Consider the following 18,710-nt stretch of genomic DNA (forward strand, 5'->3'; position numbering starts at 1 on the left):
TACCAAAGGAGATCTTGCCTCAAAAGGGAAAAAAAAGTAGACAAGGAGGAGGAAGAGAAGAGGAAGAAGAGGAGGAGGAAGAGGAAGAGGAGGAAGAGAAGAGGAAGAAGAGGAGGAGGAAGAGGAAGAGGAGGAAGAGAGAAGAAGAAGAAGAAGAAGAAGAAGAAGAAGAAGAAGAAGAAGAAGAAGAAGAAGAAGAAGAAGAAGAAGAAGAAGAAGAAGAAGAAGAAGAAGAACAGAGAAAGCCACCACAGGATCTGTAAATACATGAGAACTTAACATTGTTTTGGGGGGTACAGGGGTTGAAACAGGCTCTCAGATAGCTCAGGCTGGTTTAGTCCTCCTGCCTCCATCTTCTCTGTGCAGGGACGTGGCATCTGACAGCCTTTGAGAAAAGCTCTGTGACAAACCCTGTTGACTTGGGGGCGGAGGGAATTGAAAATGGCCTTAAAACCGAGTGGAAAGAACAAAATGGAGGCCGGGTGGTGGTAGCGCAAGCCTCGGGAGGCAGGCGGATCTCTGTGAGTTCGAGGCCAGCCTGGTCTACAGAGCGAGTTCCAGAACATTCAGCTACACGGGGAAACCCTGTCGGGGGGGAGGGGGGAGAAAAAGGAAGTAGAACAAGGAAGTGGAGTGGCGGGCATGTTCCGCTCCCACGTCTGAACTCTTGTTTGACACCTTCGCTCCTCCGGACCACAACGGTCCGCGGCTGGGCGCTGAACCGAGGCGGCGAGGATAGCGCGTCAGGCGGCGGCGGAGGGCATCATGGGAGCCTCGGGTGAGCGTCCCCGAGGGGCGGGGCCTCCGGGGGTTTCCTAGGAAGGCGGGCCGGCCGAGGTCCCCGCTGTAGGCGAGGGGGCGGGGCCTTCGCCCGCGGGGGCTCCTGGGAGAATTCTAAAACACATTTGAGGCGCCGGGGGCGCCCGAGAGCTGAGAACGCAGCTCTGGAGCGGGGCGGAGCGGAGCCGAGCCGGATCCTCCCCTGTTCTCTGGCGGGAAAAACCCTGAGGAGATTTTCTTTCTTTTTTTTTTTTTAAGTTTTGTGAAATCTGAGGATGGGGAGTGCAGACGACTAAATCCCACTTTCCTGTGATACCGTAGCCGGAAAACTGTCGAGAGCTGTGGTAAAGAGTGTTTTATCTTCCCCGATACTGTCCTGTGGAAATAGTTCCGTGTTCTTCAGCGCCTCCTGTTTGGCTTTCGTATTGGTCAGTTTCCCCTGTGGCCCCCTAGATGACCTCTTTAGAGACAAACCTTTAGGGCTGACGTCGGAACGTTTAAACAAATCCCGGTATTTTGCTGGGTTCTTTACCCCCCCTCCGGAAGGGAATCAGGGGATAGGGACGAAGTCCAGGCCTTAGACACCCCTCCCCCGCGCACGCGCCCCTTAGTGGGTGGGACGAGCTGGCCTGTCACCCAGCTCTGCCGAAGGCTGAGTGAGGCAGATAGGAGAGTCAAGAGTTCAACGCCAGCCATCCAAAAGGGGGGAAAAAATACCCTACTGTCATTTGGGTTCATGAGCTCCATACCCTAAAAGGCTAAGAGGAAACGAGAAATAGTTTGGTGGATACCGTTAGTGTTTCAGAAAAACCTGCCTTCCTCCATCTCTAAAATAGGTCTGAGTGAGGAAAATAAGAGACTTAAGGCTTTTGGGTTTTTTCGAGGCGTCTCTGTATAGCCCTGGCTGGCCTCGAACTCACTGTGTAGACCAGGCTGGCTTTGAACTCACAGACATCCGCCTGCCTCTGCCTCCTGAGTGCTGGGATCAAAAATTTGCCATCACTGCCTGATCGAGACTTAAGTTTTGAAATAACTGGGGCCGTTATTTTTAGTCTTTCAGAGATTTAAATGAAAAACTATATATACACATTTGTATACACCGTTAGCAGATGATAAAGCCCCTTGGGAGGAGGCAGTCAATGTCCCTTTGAAGGGCCCACAAACCCCACCCTAGCCGTACTAGGGTGGAAGTTCCTGGAAGAGGCACAAATCAGAAACTAAGTCAAATTTATATTTTGTTATAGTGAAAATACTTTAAAATTCTGTTAAAAGTTAAAATTAACCCGGGTGGTGGTGGCATACACCTTTATTTCCAGCACTGGGGAGGCAGAGGCTGACAGATCTTGGTGAATTTGAGGCCAGCCTGGTCGACAGAGCGAATTCAAGGTAAGTTAGGGCTATGTAAAGAAACCCTTCTCAAAAAATAAAACAAACAAACAAACAAAAAGTTAAAATTTAAAAACAACACTGTTGATTAAGTCAATCAGAATTCTTCCATTTGGAATTACATGAAAATACTAAAATACATATTCTTACAGAAAAACATGTATTGGCACGTAATTATAACTGTTACAACAAATTCTAGAAAGGAGGAAAATGTATTGTTCAGCTCCTGTGTAACCTTATTTTTAAGTATTGCATCTACAGTTATTGGGTATCTTCCACTGATGCAATAAACCAAACCAGCCATGTTTTAAAATCAAGCTGAATTTAATAAACAGAGCAAAGCAACTCCCAGGTAGCTCTCAGAAAGACAGGGGAGAAAAATCACTTGTCGGGGCTGGCAACCAGGTCTTAAATACCCTGTAGGCGTGGTCATGCACAGACCCTGGGGAGGAGCTAAGCCTTGGTGGGCTGTCTTTGGGCGGGGTCTGGAGAGATTGGAGCTGCTGAGGGAGCTGTTGGAATGTTTTTCACCCCCACCCCCCAAGCTGGAGATCCCCCAACACTTTTAACTTTAATTTTACACAAGATGCATGCAGTGGTAATACACCTTTTATCCCAGTACTTGGAAGACTGAAGCAGGAATTCATCAAATTTGAGAACAACCTGAGCCACATAGTTAGATTCTATTCTCAAATCTCCTTAAAATATAATTGATCCGGCCGGCAGTGTTGGTGCACGCCTTTAATCCCAGCACTCGGGAGGCAGGTGGATCTCTGTGAGCTCGAGTCCAACCTGGTCTACAGAACGAGTTCCAGGATAGGATCCAGAGCTATCCAGAGAAACCCTGTCTCGAAAAACCAAAATAATAATAATAATTGATCTGAATAGATATTTCCAGAATGTCACTGCTTATCTGTGTATCATTCAGTAAAGTTTGTAATAGTATTGAAGGTGGTACATTCAAATTGCTCTAAAATTAAAATCTCTTTTTCTTTGTTTTTACTGCTTGTAACAGAAGACTGTCAGTACACAGTTTTAATGAAACATAAAAATATTTCTTAAAATATTTAAAGCTACATTAATACTTTAATTTTTTTTTTGTCTATAAAAGTTATAAAAGTAAGCCAGCCTAATGGCAGAGGCCTTTAATCCCAGCACTCCGGAGACATAAATAGGCAGATCTCTGAGTTCAAGGCCAGCCTGGTGTACAGAGTGAGTTCCAGGGCTAAGCAGAAAAACTCTGTCTGAGGAGGGAAAAAAACTGTAAAAGTAAACCAGGCCTGATGGTGCATGCCTTTAATTCCAACACTCAGGAAGGAAAAAACTCTCTGTGAGGTCGAGGTCAGCCTGATCTACACAGAGGTTCCAAGACAACCAGTGCTAAGGGAGAGAACTGGTCTCAAAAACAAAACAAAAAGAGAGTAATAGAAATATATTGATGATAGATGTTACATTATTGGGCTTTGTTGCTTTAATTTTGTAAGGCTGAGATTAACATAGGGGCTGAAATACTCAATGATTACTCAGTCACTGAGCTGTACTCCATCCCCCATAGCTATTGACTATATTTTTGCTGTAAATTTTATGTCAATTTTTTTCTCTTTCCTCTCCCATCATGTTTCTTCATACTTAATGAAATTCATATTGGACAGTGAATTCAGGTTGCCAAAGGTCTTTTTTGTTTGTTTTACACATAGGGTCTCAACAACCCTGCCTTGCCTTGAATTTGTGATCCGTTAGCCTCCACCTCTGGGGTTACGAACATGTGACTCCACACCTAGTTTTGTTTTTGATTTTTTTGAGACAGGGTTTTTCTGTGTAGTTTTGAAGTCTTCTGGAACTAGCTCTGTAGACCAGGCTGGCCTTGAACTCACAGAGATCCACCTGCCTCTGCCTCCCGAGTGCTGGAATTAAAGATGTGCACCATCACCGCCTGACTAAATGTTTAATTTCTTACTAAAAGTCTTATTCTATCTAAAAATAGATAGGATGCCAAAAGGTGCTAAGGATTTAAAAGTTTTTTCAAATAATGCCAAGATAGATAAGTAGACTCCTGATGAGTGTACCACAGTTACACATCATAGTAAGTATCTTCTAATGTGGACAGGCAGGTGTGCCCATCACAGTGTGCACCTCAGACTGGAGCTGGACCTCACTTGGTAGAGAGCTTGTCTGGCCTGCCTAGGGCTCTGGGTTTGATCAGCAACACAAAGGGGGGGGGGGGAGTGTGACTCCCAACCTAAAAAGAAACTACTTCATTGTCTTAATTTTTTTGTGTGTGTGTGTCTTGTACTTTATTTTTCTAACCAGGACAAATTCATGGAATAAGAAAAAATGGCGTCTAGAGTAAATACCAGTTTAACTTTGATACCCAACCAGAAATGTAAACGTACTAACCACCAATCCAGCTATTTTTTCAACAACCCTGATTTAGACCCTCGACTCTTATCTACACTTGGAGATTTTAAAGTCTTACCATTGGAAATATTCCACATAATTTTAAGATATTTGTCAGGTGAGATTTGGGGATTAGAAATGTTATATAAGACATTAGAATATTATAATTTCCTCTTTATTTCAGCTACGTTAATACCATTTGAGACTGTTGATAACATTCATAATGAGTTTATTTTTCTAAGGGTCCACCACCCACTTCTCTGTCTTTTAGGTAAGTTTACGTGTAAAGTTCCACCATTCTTGCTCCCTCTCCTCTGTCTCTCTCCTCTCTGTTACTTTTTTCTACAGAAAAGTTTTCTTAGGAGTCTACAAGACACAGCCGGCATGGTGGTACCATGAGGACTGTCCACAATACTATTCAAATTTTGTAAAAATAAAATAAAATCGTAGGCAGGATACAACACTCATCTGTAGTTTCAGCACCAAGAATGCTAAGGCAAGATCACAATATCAGGCCAGCTTGGGTTACATAACAAGATCCTGTCAAAAAACAGAAGCCTTGCCAGGCATGGTGGTACATGCCTTAAGTCCCAGCACTTGGGAGGCAGGAAGCAGGACTATCTCTTTGAGTGTCAGGCCATTCTGGTCTATATAGGAAGCTTCAGGACAGACAAGACTGACCCAGCCTCAAAAAAAAAAAAAAAATCAACACCCAGCAGGTAGTGGCACATCCTTAAATGAAGCATTTAAGGGCAGAGGCAAGCCTGGGCTACAGAGTGAGTTTCAGGATAGCCAGGACTACACAGAGAGACTATTTCAGGTAAAAAACAACAACAACAAAAACCCGCCAAAACCCAAAACAACTATTACCACCTCTAAATTATAATGTGGTAGCTCAATTGTTATTTCCCAGCGTGTTTCTAATGAGAACTAGGTTTAAGACAATGTTAAGATCTTTTTAAGCACTAGGTTTCTTTATTTTTTTTTTATTTTTTTAAAACAGGCTTTCACCGCCAGGCGATGGTGGCGCACGCCTTTAATCCCAGCACTCGGGAGGCAGAGGCAGGCGGATCTGTGTGAGTTCGAGACCGGCCTGGTCTACAAGAGCTAGTTCCAGGACAGGCTCAAAACCACAGAGAAACCCTGTCTCGAAAAACCAAAAAAAAAAAAAAAAAAAAACAGGCTTTCACTCATAACCCAGGCTTATCCTGGAACTTAGTCTACGGCTCAGGCTGGCTTCAGACACCTGGCAATTTGTCTCCCTCAGCCTCCCAGGTACTGAAATTACAGCTGTGAGTCAACACACCTGGCACTGGGTTCATTATTAATAAGTTAATATGTAAGTTAATAGACTGTAGTAATGGTGATCTTTTGTATTTAAGTCATTTGTATTATTAGTGAGTTAACCCAAGTTAATAGAGTATTAATAGAGTATACTAACAGTGATTTAGATCATTTACACCCATATTTTATATACATTTATTTGTTTTTCTCTTTGGTTTTGTTTTAAATTTATTTATTTTTTTGATAGTGAAGGATATTGGCATGTTAAGCATGGTGTCCAAAACAGTCAGCCAGCACATAATTAATTATATCTCAACCTCATCTGGAAGTAGAAGACTTTTAATCCAGAACTTTCATAACCTTGATCTATCTGGAACAGAAGATACTCGTCTACGGGAGCACTACAAAGCTCTAGGTAATTTATGAAATGCAAACTGCAACAAAAAATATGTATATTTTATTATATAATTCTGTAAGAATATTTCCTGGAAATTTTCTTTTTTTCTATAGTATTTTTATTTTCAATGTAAAAGTACTTAACAGTAGTCCTACATACTTTAAACATGAAAGCTGAACACAGTAACTCACACTTGTAATTCTAGCATTTGAAGAACCAAAACCAAAGAATCATAGTTTGAGCCTAGCCTGTGCCTCATAGTGAGTTCCTGAGTTCTAGGTCAGCCTGGACAAAGGTGTGAGACTCTGCCTCCAAACACCTTTCTACACCTAAGAGTGTAGCTCAGTTGCTTGAGTGCTCACCCACGATTTCCTGGGTTTTATCCCTAGCACCAAATAAACTGCATGTTTGTGGCACTTGCCTGTTACCCCAGTACTCAAGAGGTAGAAGATAGAGGATCAGAAGTTCAAGGTCATAGTGAGTTTATGGCCACCTTCATGAAACCTTTTCTGGGGAAAAGGGACAGATACGTAATCCTAACTAAATTAAACAAATAATCTTTAAAGTGCCTGTCTTTGAAATTTTACATGGATATAGTGTAACCTGTGCTGTTATTTAGGTGATATATCAGCTTAGGGTGTTGACGTGTTTTCTATGTGCTTTGTCTCTGTTTCTTGTGACTTAGAGTTTTTGCTTGTTTGTTTGTTTGGTTGGTTGGTTGGTGTTTCTAGACAGGGTTTCTCTGTGTAAGAGTCCTGGCTGTCCAGGAACTCGCTTTGTAGACCAGGCTGGCCTCAAACTCACAGAGATCTGCCTCCTCTGCCTTCTGAGTGCTGGGATAAAGGTGTGCACCACCATACCCAGCTAAATTTTATTCTGTACTTATATTCCTTTTCAGCCGTGATCTAGTCCTTAAAAGTATAAGAGTGCTGGTGCATGACTTTGACCCCAGGGCTTGGGAGGCAGATGCAGGTAGATTTCTGAGTTTGAGGCCAGCCTGGTCTACAGAGCAATTTCCAGGACAGCCTGGGCTACACACACACACACACACACACACACACACACACACACACACCCTATCTTGGAAAACAAAACAAAAAAAAGTATAAATTTAGACACCTTACTGGAAGATCTTTACTCTCATCAGAATCTGTGATTTTCTTTTTTAAATACTTTTTTAAGTACTCTACTTAATTAAATCATTATACTATAATTAAATTGACCTTAACAAGGAAATACTATATCATTTTTTCTTCACTTGATATAAAATAATTTGTATCTTTTATTCCATTTATTGATTTTATTTTCCCTAGAGTGCTGAAATAAAATTCTAATTTCAGTTTGACTAATGATACCAATTTAACTATGAAACTAAAATATAATTAACCAAAACATGGCAATAAAAGCAAATATCAGGATGTTATTGAGAGTTAAATAAACATATGATAGTAAGTCGAGTGAATCTTGCCTTTAGTGAATCTTGCCATTCAGAAACGTAAGAATGCCTAGCTTTAAAAGAGAGAAGTAATATGCAAATTCCTCAAATATGGTTTGTGGTATAGGCCTGTAATATCAGCTGTTTGAGAGGCTAAAGCAGGAGGATTGTAAATTCCAGCACTGCCTGTACTATAGAGTTCAAAGCCAACCTGAGCAATTTAGAGAGACTCAGTGGCAGAGCATGCTTAGCATGCATGAAATGAGAGCCTAAATTCAGTCTCCAACTGCACCAAAGAACAGGAGGGAGGGAGAGAGGAAGAGAAGGAGGGAGGGAGGGAGGGAGGGAGGGAGGGAGGGAGAAGGAAAGAAAATAGTCTGGGCTGGAGAGATGGCTCAGAGGTTAAGAGCACTGACTGTTATTCTGGAGGACTTGTGTTCAGTTCTCAGTACCCACATGGCAGCTCACAACTGTCTGTAGCTCCAGTTCCAGGGGATCCACCACCTTCTTCTAACTGCCTCAGGCGTGTGTGTGTGTGTGTGTGTGTGTGTGTGTATGCATATACATATATATGCATACATATACAGGGAAAACATAGACAAATAAGTAAATTTTTTAAAGAAAATAGTCTGAATACAGTGTGGTTGGTTCAGTGTTTAGAAGTAGATTTGGTAAAGCCTGGAATTGAATATGGCAAGTACTTGATGATTGTTTTTTTTAGGTTTGGTCTAAAGGAATTTTTTTTTTACTGGCCAAGTCTTAACTGCTTTAGCAAACCCAATGATATTGTCTGGGAATTGAATCCAATGGCAGAGTACTTGCCTAACTTGTAGTCCAAGCTTATTAATCATAACACTGTGGAAATGAAGGCAATAGAGTGAGAAATTCAAGGCCAGTTTCAGCTACATAGTGAATATATGGCCAGCCTGGGCTACCTGAGATGGTCTCAAATAAATAAATAAGGCCCTAGGTTCTAACTTCAGCACCACATTGAAAACAAAAAATAATTACATGGGTAACTCAATTAAAATACATAAACATTGACCTTAATACCTAATCTTCAATAAAGGTTTGATTAATATATTAGCTTTAATTTTCTGTTCAGGTTTTTGTAGATACCTGCTTTATGACTGGTTCTTTTGGTAAATGTTTGACTCACTCAGCATTTTCCCATGCTTTCCTTCTTATTTGATCTGTTCCTGTTTTTAGATATTTAAAATAACATTTTTCAGAATCTTAACTTTGAGGATTATAAATTTAATTTGCATTTTCTACTGAACAGAGCAGATGGCCGATATGGAAAGAATACTGCATCTGACATTATTTTACTAGGAGAACTTAAAAGAAATTGGTCTCTGAAAAAGAGTACCTGTGTTTAGAAAAAAAGTCAACTAAACAGTAAGGTTTTATGGTAAACCGCAATCCTTAAAAATAGGAAATCTGCAGTAGAAAAGGCAAGCAGTATGCAATTATAGCTTGCAGTCCCCGCTATGATATAGCATGAGACACAATGCCAAAACATGAAGGGAAAAGAATGCAGACTAAAGCCAAACACTGAAAATACTTCCTATAAGCAAGAGAGTTTATGTTTAAAGTTCAATTCTGGTCATTGGTGTTACGCAAACATAGCAACTTCTAAAATTAAATGATTCCTATAGATCTTCAGGATTATATAAGCATTTTATTATGTAAAGAGTAAATGTAGAGAAGTGGTGGTTATATTATGTAAGGAGTAAAACTGGAGGAAGTGGTGATATTCAAGAGTATCTTCCCCTACCACACATACCATTTTTAGTGAATGCCATTTGTCCTTACAGGAATGTTAACAATGTATTGTCATTTTAAGAAAACAAACCATTTAGGGGAAATAAATTATACACTTCTTGTCACTATAGTTCAAACAGCATCTTACTGAGAATTGGAAGGTTTTTTAAAAATTGTTTTCAATGTCATGAAACAGAATCCTACACCTTATTAACATACATGCCCTGCAAAATATCTTAGAGAAGGAGAGATAGTTCAGTGACTAAGAGGACCTGGGTTTGGTTCCCAGCACCCACATGGTGGTTTACAAGTCTGTAACTCCAGTTCCAGGGGATCCAATGCCCTGTGCACATAGCATGTGTCAATGAAACACTCATACATAGAAAAGTTAAATAAAGCCAAGTGTGGTAGTGCATACCTTCAATTCCAGTCCCCGGATGCAAAGGCAGGCAAATCTCTATGAGTTCAAGGCTAACCTGATCTACACTGCTAGTTTCATGACAAACAAGGTTACATAGAGAAACTCTGTCAAAAAAAAAAGTATAACTCTTTGGATCTTTGGAGAGAGATAGGTATTTAATCCAATCTGTGTTATTTATGTTAGCAAAACTGAAACTGACTTGTAACCTCTGAAATTTTAAATACTTAATGACATTTAAGAGAGAAAATTTTTTGAGACAGAAAATATATAGCTCTAGCTGGCCTGGAACTCAGTATGTAGACCAGTCTGGCCTCGACTCACAGAGATCCTCCTGCCTCTGCCTCCCAAGTACTGAAATTAAGGGTGTGCACCACCACTACCTGGCCAACATACTTAATTTTAAGGAAACGTTGTACTAGGCTGTTGCAGAATATTACTTTAACTATCTAAAGGTGTGTTACATTTGTTTATACTGCCTTTGTTTAACTATGTAAAGATGTGTTGCTATTTCACCTTGCCTGCCTAAAGTACCTGATTGGTTTAATAAAAAACTGAATGGCCAACAACTAGGCAGTAGAAGGATGGGGAGGGGGCTGACAGGCAGAGAGAAAAGTAGGAGAAGGAATCTAAGGGAGAGAGAGAGAGATAAAGAGTGCACATGAGAGAGAAAGAGAGGGAGATGCCCAGGGCCAGTCAGGCAGCTAGCTGCCAGAAGTAAGACAGACAGGAAGAAACAGGAAAGTAGGAAAAAAAGAATGAAAGATAGCTAAAAATCCCTGAGGCAAAATGTAGATGAAGAGAAACAAGTTAAAATAAATTTTAAGAGGTAGTGGGACAAGCATAAGATAAGACCAAACATTCATAACTAATAATAATAGGTCACAGTGTCATGATTTGGGGGCTGGCAGTTCAAGAAAGTCTGCTAGACTATGCTGTTGATAAATTTAATTAATTTCAATGTTGTTGTTTTTTCTTATGTCTCTTTCCTTTCTCAGGTCTACTATTTAAAAGATGCACCTTGCTGCTTCCCACCAAGGACAGACTAAAATACATTCACAAGATACTCTCAGAAGTAAGATCATATACCAGAATTAGTTCACAATCTTGAGTTCTAGTAAAGATAACTTATCACTAATGTCAAATATTATTTATAAGCCTATCTTTTAAAATTATTATATGTATGAATGTTTTGCATATGCATCATGTGTGTACCTGGTGCCATGGAAGCCAAAAGAAGGCATCATATCCCCTGAAATTGGATCTACAGGCAGTTGTGAGTCACCATGTCGATGCTGGGAATCAAACCTGGATCCTCTGCAGGAAAAGCAAGTGCTCTTCACTGAGCTATCTCCAGCTCCAAACCTATCTTTTAAAAACAGGATTTATTTTATTTTTTAACTGCATGTAAGTGTGTATTTCTATTTATGTGTGCCAATGGAAGTCAAAAGATGTCATATTTTTTGTTTGGTTGGTTTTGGTTTTTTGGGTTTTTTGTTGTTGTTGTTGTTGTTTTCAAGACAGTATTTCTCTGTGTAGCCCTGGCTGTCCTTGAACTCACTCTGTAGACCAGGCTAGTCTGGAACTCACAGAGATTCTCCTGCCTCTGCCTCCTGAGTGCTTGGATTAAAGGAGTGTGCCACCACTACCCAGCTAAAAAATGTCAGATTTATAAATTAAAGCTTATCATAACTATGCACATTTAGGGAAAACATATGGAGAGATGACTCAGTGGTTAAGAGTGCATACTACTCTTGAAGAGGACTCAACTTTGATTCCCAGTACCATAGTGGGGTAACTCCCAATCTTCTGTAACTCCACTGGCAGGTGATCAAAGACCTTTGGTCTATGCAGGCACCTGTACACACCTACACACACACACATACAGATAATTAAAATGAAGCTGGCCAGTGGCGACTCAGACTTTTAATCCCAGCAGCAGTTTTAGCTGTCCTGGAACTCGCTCTGTAGCCAAGGCTGGCCTCGAACTCACAGAGATCTGCCTGCCTCTGCCTCCCGAGTGCTGGGGTTAAAGATTTGCACCACCACTGCCCGGTTGGCAGTCCTCTTCTTCCCATGGATTCCAAGATTAAGATCAGGTTCTCCTGGGACAAGCACTTTACTCACTGAGCTGCCTCTCTCACAGTCTCCAAAGTTATTTAAAGTGCTGACTTAGAGGCTGGGTGGTGGTGGTGCATGCCAGAGGCAGGAGGATCTCTGTGAGTGAGTGTGGGGCCAGCCTGGTCTACAGAGCAAGTCCCAGGACAACCAGGGCTACACAGAGAAACACTGCCTCAAACAAAAAACAAAAAGGGTGACATAGGGGCTGGTAAAACAGCTCTGTCCATAGAATGTTTGCTTATAATTTGGTCTCTAGCACCTCTTAAACTAGGTACAGTGGCACAGGCCTGTAATCCCAGCAATCAGGAGGCAGAGGCTGAGGATCTGGAACTCACAGTTCAAGGCCAGGCTAGACTACTAGAGACCTTGTCTCAAAAATAAAGCAAAGCGGTCCTTATGAGCCACCATGGAGTTGGTTGAGGAATCAGATAGGTACAGCTTTTCCTCTTCTATCTCTTTCTCCCCGATGTGGGGCAGAGCCTCAGCAGGTTTTTTGAATCCTGTGGGCTTCCTTTTTTTTTCTCTGAAGCTGGCTGCTCTCCATTGGTTGTCTGCATGTGACTGACCTCCATGCCAACTTAAATGGCATGAGTTTTCTTCCTTCTCTCCTCTCCTCTCCTCCTCAGCTGCTGAGATTTATAGCTTGCCTGCCCTGGGTGTTTTTCTTTTAAACTTTAATAAGATTTAAAAGGAAAAAAAACCTAAAGATTTAGGTATTTTATTAAAGTGAAATAATTTCTAAATGTTAAAATCTTTATGTAAGTGTACTAAACAATAAAGATTTGGGATTTTTGTTTTGTTGTGCTGAGATTAAAACTTGGGCCTCTTGTACTCTTGTATGCTATATAACTATAACTGAGTTATACCCTCAGGCTGAAATTGTGTGTGTGTGGTGTTTGTTGTTGTTGTTGTATGTATTCATACCTGTATATCAATGTCATGGCCACAGTTGATATCAGAAAACTTCTTGACATTTTTGTTCTTGTTATTTTTTTTAAGATGTATTTATTTATTATGTATACAACATTCCTTCTATGTATGCTTGCATGCCAGAAGAGGGCACCAGATCTCATAACAGATGGCTGTGAGCCATCATGTGGTTGCTGGGAATTGAACTCAGGACCTCTGGAAGAGCAGTCAGTGCTCTTAACCTCTGAGCCATCTCTCCAGCTTTTTCTTGTTATTGAGACTGACCTCAAACACAGAGCTCTACCCGCCTCTGCCTCCCAAATGCTGGGACTAAAGGTATATGCCACCAAACTTGGCTCTCCACTTTATATCTTTTAATAAGATTTTTTTATTCATATGAATATTTTGCCTGAGTGTATATATGTGTACTATGTACATGCCTGGTGCATGCAAAAGTCAGAAGAAGGCAAAGGTTCCCCTGGAACTGGAGTTTATAGATGGTTGAATCGTCATGTGGATTCTGAGATCCGAGCACAGGTTCCTCTACAAGAGCAGCAAGTGCTCTAATCTGCTGAGCCATTCTTCCAGCTTCTCAACTTTATGGGTTTTTTTTTTTATTGTTTTGGGAGGGGAGGGGTTTTTTTTGTTTTGGGTTTTTTATTTCTGAGACAGGGTTTTATTATGTAGCCTTGGGGAGCCTGGAACTCTATGTAGACCAGGATAGCCTCAAACTTAGGGAGATCAGGCTGTCTCTGCATCTAAAGTGCTGGGATCAAAGGTGTGTGCAACCACACTTGACTCCAGCTTATGTTCTGGGAACATTTGTTGCTGAACCTGGAGCTCCAGCTTGCTGTTTCAGGTAGTCTGGCAGACCTGAAAGCCCTGGGGTCCACCTGTCTCTCTCCAAACCCATCCCTAGCACTGGGTTACAGGCTCACATTACCACACTCAGCTGTTATTACATGGATGTTGGGGATTCTGCCTTCCTCTACCTCACAAGAACTGGGACAAAGGTTGTGCCCACCATGCCCAGCACTAATTTTTTTTTTTTTTTTTTTTTTTTTGGTTTTTCGAGACAGGGTTTCTCTGTGGCTTTGGAGCCTGTCCTGGAACTAGCTCTGTAGACCAGGCTGGTCTTGAACTCACAGAGATCCGCCTACCTCTGCCTCCCGAGTGCTGGGATTAAAGGCGTGCGCCACCATCGCCCGGCCCAGCACTAATTTTTTATTAATAATTTTTAAGTTAAAATATAATCATATCATTTCCCCCTTTTTCCTCTACCTCCTCTCATATACCCCCTTCTTTATCTCAAATTCATGCCTTCTTTTTCTTCTTCATACAAGCACTCCCAAATATATAAATATATATATAAATATAGCCTTCTCAGTCCATATACTGTTATTTGTATATACATTATTTTAGGGCTGACCACTCGTTATTGGATAACCAGTTGGATGCCTCTTCCCTGGGGAAGGCTATTTCTCTTGCTATTAGCATTCCTTAGTTGCCTTTTTTGTCTAGGTTTGGGGTCCCGTGACATTTCCCCTTTCTCTGTCAGCCTGTCTATTAGTGTCTTCCTTGTTCAGGTCTTACTTAGAGAGCTGCGGTGATGAGACTTCATGGGTGTGGCTTCCCTGATATTTCTAGGAAACACTCTCACAGCAGAGTTCCTGTTCCCTTGAATCTCGCAATCTTTCCATCCCTTCTCCCTAGATGATCTCAGATTTGGTGCAGGAATTGTGTTGGAGATACATCATTTGGGGCTGGATACCACAGAATTCCTTGTTGCTCTGCATGCATTTTGATTTGTTGAGATTTTCTGCAATGGTCTCTGTTGCAAAGTTTCTTTCTGTAATAAAAGCTAGACCCTGTCTCAAGGTACCGCCCATTGCCAGGCACGGTAGTGCACAAGCCTTTAATCTCAGCAGAGGGAAGTAGAGGCAGGTGGGTCTTTGAGTTCAAGGTCAGCCTAGACAGCCAGGGCTACACAGAGAGACCCTGTCTCAAAAAATAAAAACAAAACAACAACAAAAAGGTATCTCCAGTAAACCGACTGTAAAGTTGTTGTATAGATCCACTAACAGTCGCTCTCTTTATAGGTTTCCTGCTTTAAATTCAGTGGCTGTTCAGCTCCTTTGCAATGTTTAGGATTACCATGTTATGGCATATTTTTACAGGTACATTGTTTAATGAAAGAATGACTTTGAACTGTTAACAAGAAGAGTATGGAATTCCTATGTACATTAATAGAAGCTCTAGTAATCTTAAAGCAAAATAACATTGTAAAAATTTGTTAAGAGTATATTTGACTTTTTTTAACTAGTGAGAATGTTTAGCATTTACTTACTTTATACAAATGTACTTAAATTTTGTTTGGTTGTTTGTGTGTGTGTGTGTGTGTGTGTGTGTGTGTGTGAGAGAGAGAGAGAGAGAGAGAGAGACCTGGAGAGAGAGAGAGACCTGGAGAGAGAGAGAGAGAGAGAGAGAGAGAGAGAGAGAGAGAGAGACCTGGGAATTGAGCATAGGTCCTTAGGCATACTAGGTAAGCACTTTATCTCTGACCTGCAACCCAAGCCACTAGCCATAGCAGACTAAAGGCACAGATGTGTGCATGTGTTTGTAATTTATTTCCTTAGTCCTGGTCTCACTATGTGGCCCTGGCTGTCCTGGAACTCATTATGTAAACCAAAATGGCCTCAAACTCAGAGATTTGCTGCCTCTGCCTCCCAAGTGCTGGGATTAAAGGAGTCCATCGTTACACCCAGCTTTTTTATGAGTATTTTCAGTTTAAATTTATGCACTAGTTTCCTGGAAAGTGACTTTAGAAATCAGATTATTATTTCAGTAATATTTACTAATCTCTTTTAAACAGATAAAAGTTAAAGGTGTCATTTATTAAGTTTTATACTATGTGCCAGACACTGTCCTAAACAGTCTTCATGAATTATCTAATTAAAACTTATAGCCACCTTAGGCTCTTACCACATCCCTCAGTACTACCTGAAAGTCATATGCTGTATCCCAGGCCGCCAGCACCCAGAGTCTAGGACCCTACTGACAATCTTACAAAACACTTTTTTACTTTATTCCATTTGTGTTGTACTTTCTATCTTTGGATTAAGTATTAAGATATGCATTCATGTAAAATTCAAAAGGAACAAAATATTTATAAAGTAAAAAGTCTTCCTCCCAGGCCTACCTCACATCCTCTGATTTCCTTTCACCAGAAATAATCACTGCTTAGCAATTTCTCTCATTCTAGAAGGAATAAAGTTAAATCGTGGGGTGCTGGGATTGAAGACTATTTTTGATGTGTGTAGGTCTGGAGAGATGATCAGCAGATACGGGTTGGCTGTTCTTCCAGGTTTAGTTCACAGTATGCATACAGTGACCAATAACCATCCCAGCTCCAGTTGAAGGAGGTCCTACAGCCCTCTTCTGACCTTCTTGGGCATCAGGCACACACATGGTACACACATGGTACATATACATATATGCAAGCAAAACATTTATACACATAAAATAAAATAAATCTAAATTTTTAAAAAATTTGTATTTGTGTCACTGTAAGAGTGACAACTTGTAGGAGCTGTGCTCCCTCCAACGCACTGTACCTGATGAGCCATCTCACTGACCCAGAAGATTATTTTTTTAAATATTTTATTATTTATTATATATACAATATTCTGTCTGTGTGTATGCCTGCAAGCCAGAAGACTCCATTACAGATGGTTGTGAGCCACCATGTGGTTGCTGGGAGTTGAACTCAGGACCTTTGGAAGAGCAGGCAACGCTCTTAACCTCTGAGCCATCTCTCCAGCCCCCCAGAAGATTATTTTTTAAACCACTGGAATCCAGTTATTTTAAGGATTTATATGGGAGGCTAAGCGTGTGGCGAACACCGTTAATCCCAGTACTCAGGCAGAGGTGGAGGCAGAGGCAGAGGCCAGCCCAGTCTACCTAATGACTTCTAGGTCAGTCAGGGTTATATAGTGAGACCTTGTAAATAAATAGTAAAAAGTAGGTAAATTAATAAAGTACATGATTAATGAATGTATATAATGGTATGCTTTTTAAATCTACGTTTTATATGTTTGTATATTTTTATATGTTCCAGACAGTTATTAAATTTTGTCTGTTTTTTCATTTATTGAAAAACAAGCAAGTTATAATTAATTGCCATATTAACATAATATCATTATCAGTTGTAAGCAATATCGAAATGGCAGGTGTAAAAATCTTAGACAGTTACTGTAAAACCAATCCACAGAGGCTGAAAGATGATCCAGTAAGTGAAAGTAATTGATGTGTAAGTTCAAATCCCCAGCACCCCCGAGTAAGAAGCTTCCATTGTCATGGTGACCTGTAATCTCATCCATGAGGCTTGCTGGCTGCTAGCATAGCCAAAAACTACAAGTTCTAAGTTTGGTGAGGGAGTGTCCCAAAAAAATAGGAGCATGTAGAGGAAGACACCTGACACCCTTCTGTGCTGTATGGGTGGGCTCTTTGGTCATACACACACATATACACAAAAATTAATTAATAGTTAGTTTAGAGTGTGATTTAATTTAAGTTTAAAAACTGATTCACAAAACCAGGACTAGAGTCCCATTACTCAAACTTCCTACAGGCAGAGCTAGGGTTTGAGGCCACTCATAGCACAGTGGAGAGAGAGATACAAACTGAGAGAGCTATAGAGATCGGCTAAGAATACTTGATGTTCTTGCAGAACACCAAAGATTGGTTCCCAGCAGCACAGCAGGGCAGCTCACAATTGTCTGTAGCTCCACTCTTCTCGCTTCCACAAGCACCTTCACTCATGTGACATAACCTCACAGAGACACATACACACATACACATCATTAAAAATAAATTTATAGAAACCTTAAAATTTTTTCTGGGTATTTGTGGCACATGAACTCAGGAGAGGCAAGCAGATCTCTGAGTTCGAGGCCAGCCTCACTACATGGTGAGTTCCAGGATCTTGAAAAAAAAAAAAAATAAGTAAAACTTTCTTCTAATGAAAAAGAAGCAAGATTTTGGAGAATTTCTAGGTTGTGACTATATAGATTTCTTGTGAATTGAGAGCAAAAATTGCACATCACGTAGATCATATACTACAAACAGCCTGTTTTGCCTAGGAAGTAGTGGCTTACCCTTCCAATCTGAACTTGTGCAATGTTTCTTCTGTTTTCCTCAGACCTTAACAGCAGGTTGGGATGAACTCGAGTGCCACCGTGTTTATAACTTCTTATGTGAGTTGACTAATCTCTCCCGTAAGATGCAGACTGTTGTCTGTAACAAAGCAGGTAAAGAACTTCACTTCAAAGATAATATTGTATAGAAATGAAATGTTAAGAAGAGGTAGCGTTCAAAAGTATACATAAAACAAGTCGTGGAGGGGTGGGCTGTAGCTCAGCTGGTAGTAGGTTCAATCCGATCCCCAGCACCACAGAAACTAGGATAGTCTACTTCCTGTTGGTTATTTCTCTGACAACATAGAAGGGACAGGGACAAACTCTAAATCCAAGATGGTGATTCTTCTGGGGAAAGTGATTGGAATTGATAAACGAAAAACTCAACATTTCTAATATTTATTTATTTTAAAACCCCAAAGCAAACATAGATATAAAACTTTGACTAAATTACTTGATTTGTATACTGTATTTCTCATTCTATTTTTACTTTTCTGTCAACTTGAAACATTTCACTTTTTAAAAAAGTGATGACTCAGGCCGTGTTGGTGCACGGCTTTAATCTCAACACTTGGGAGGCAGAAGCAGGCAAAAGTCTGAATTCAAGGCCAGCCTAGTCTACAG

General features: G+C 40.7%; 1 protein-coding gene across 6 annotated transcripts in view; it reads left to right on the forward strand.

Annotated features, from left to right (window-relative positions):
- The first annotated feature begins 643 nt into the window (after positions 1-643).
- Positions 644-18,710, forward strand: part of Fbxo47 (F-box protein 47) — a 30,826-nt gene continuing 12,759 nt past the window's right edge. For 3 of the 6 annotated variants that reach the window (XR_012912293.1, XM_075990874.1, XM_075990877.1), the window contains exons 1-6: positions 954-1,124; positions 4,477-4,681; positions 6,095-6,262; positions 10,860-10,936; positions 14,991-15,068; positions 18,092-18,200. Coding sequence is in view for 5 of the 6 variants with exons in the window: in XM_075990874.1 (XP_075846989.1) it covers positions 4,501-4,681; positions 6,095-6,262; positions 10,860-10,936; positions 14,991-15,068; positions 18,092-18,200 (613 nt within the window). In the remaining variant the exon portion in view is untranslated. Of the gene's footprint in view, positions 779-953; positions 1,125-2,096; positions 2,167-4,476; positions 4,682-6,094; positions 6,263-10,859; positions 10,937-14,990; positions 15,069-18,091; positions 18,201-18,710 lie in introns of those variants that run through there. The other 3 variants (XM_075990875.1, XM_075990876.1, XM_075990878.1) reach the window with 3 other exon arrangements.

The sequence above is a fragment of the Microtus pennsylvanicus genome, chromosome 11 (genome assembly GCF_037038515.1).
Source record: "Microtus pennsylvanicus isolate mMicPen1 chromosome 11, mMicPen1.hap1, whole genome shotgun sequence".
Taxonomy (NCBI): domain Eukaryota; kingdom Metazoa; phylum Chordata; class Mammalia; order Rodentia; family Cricetidae; genus Microtus; species Microtus pennsylvanicus.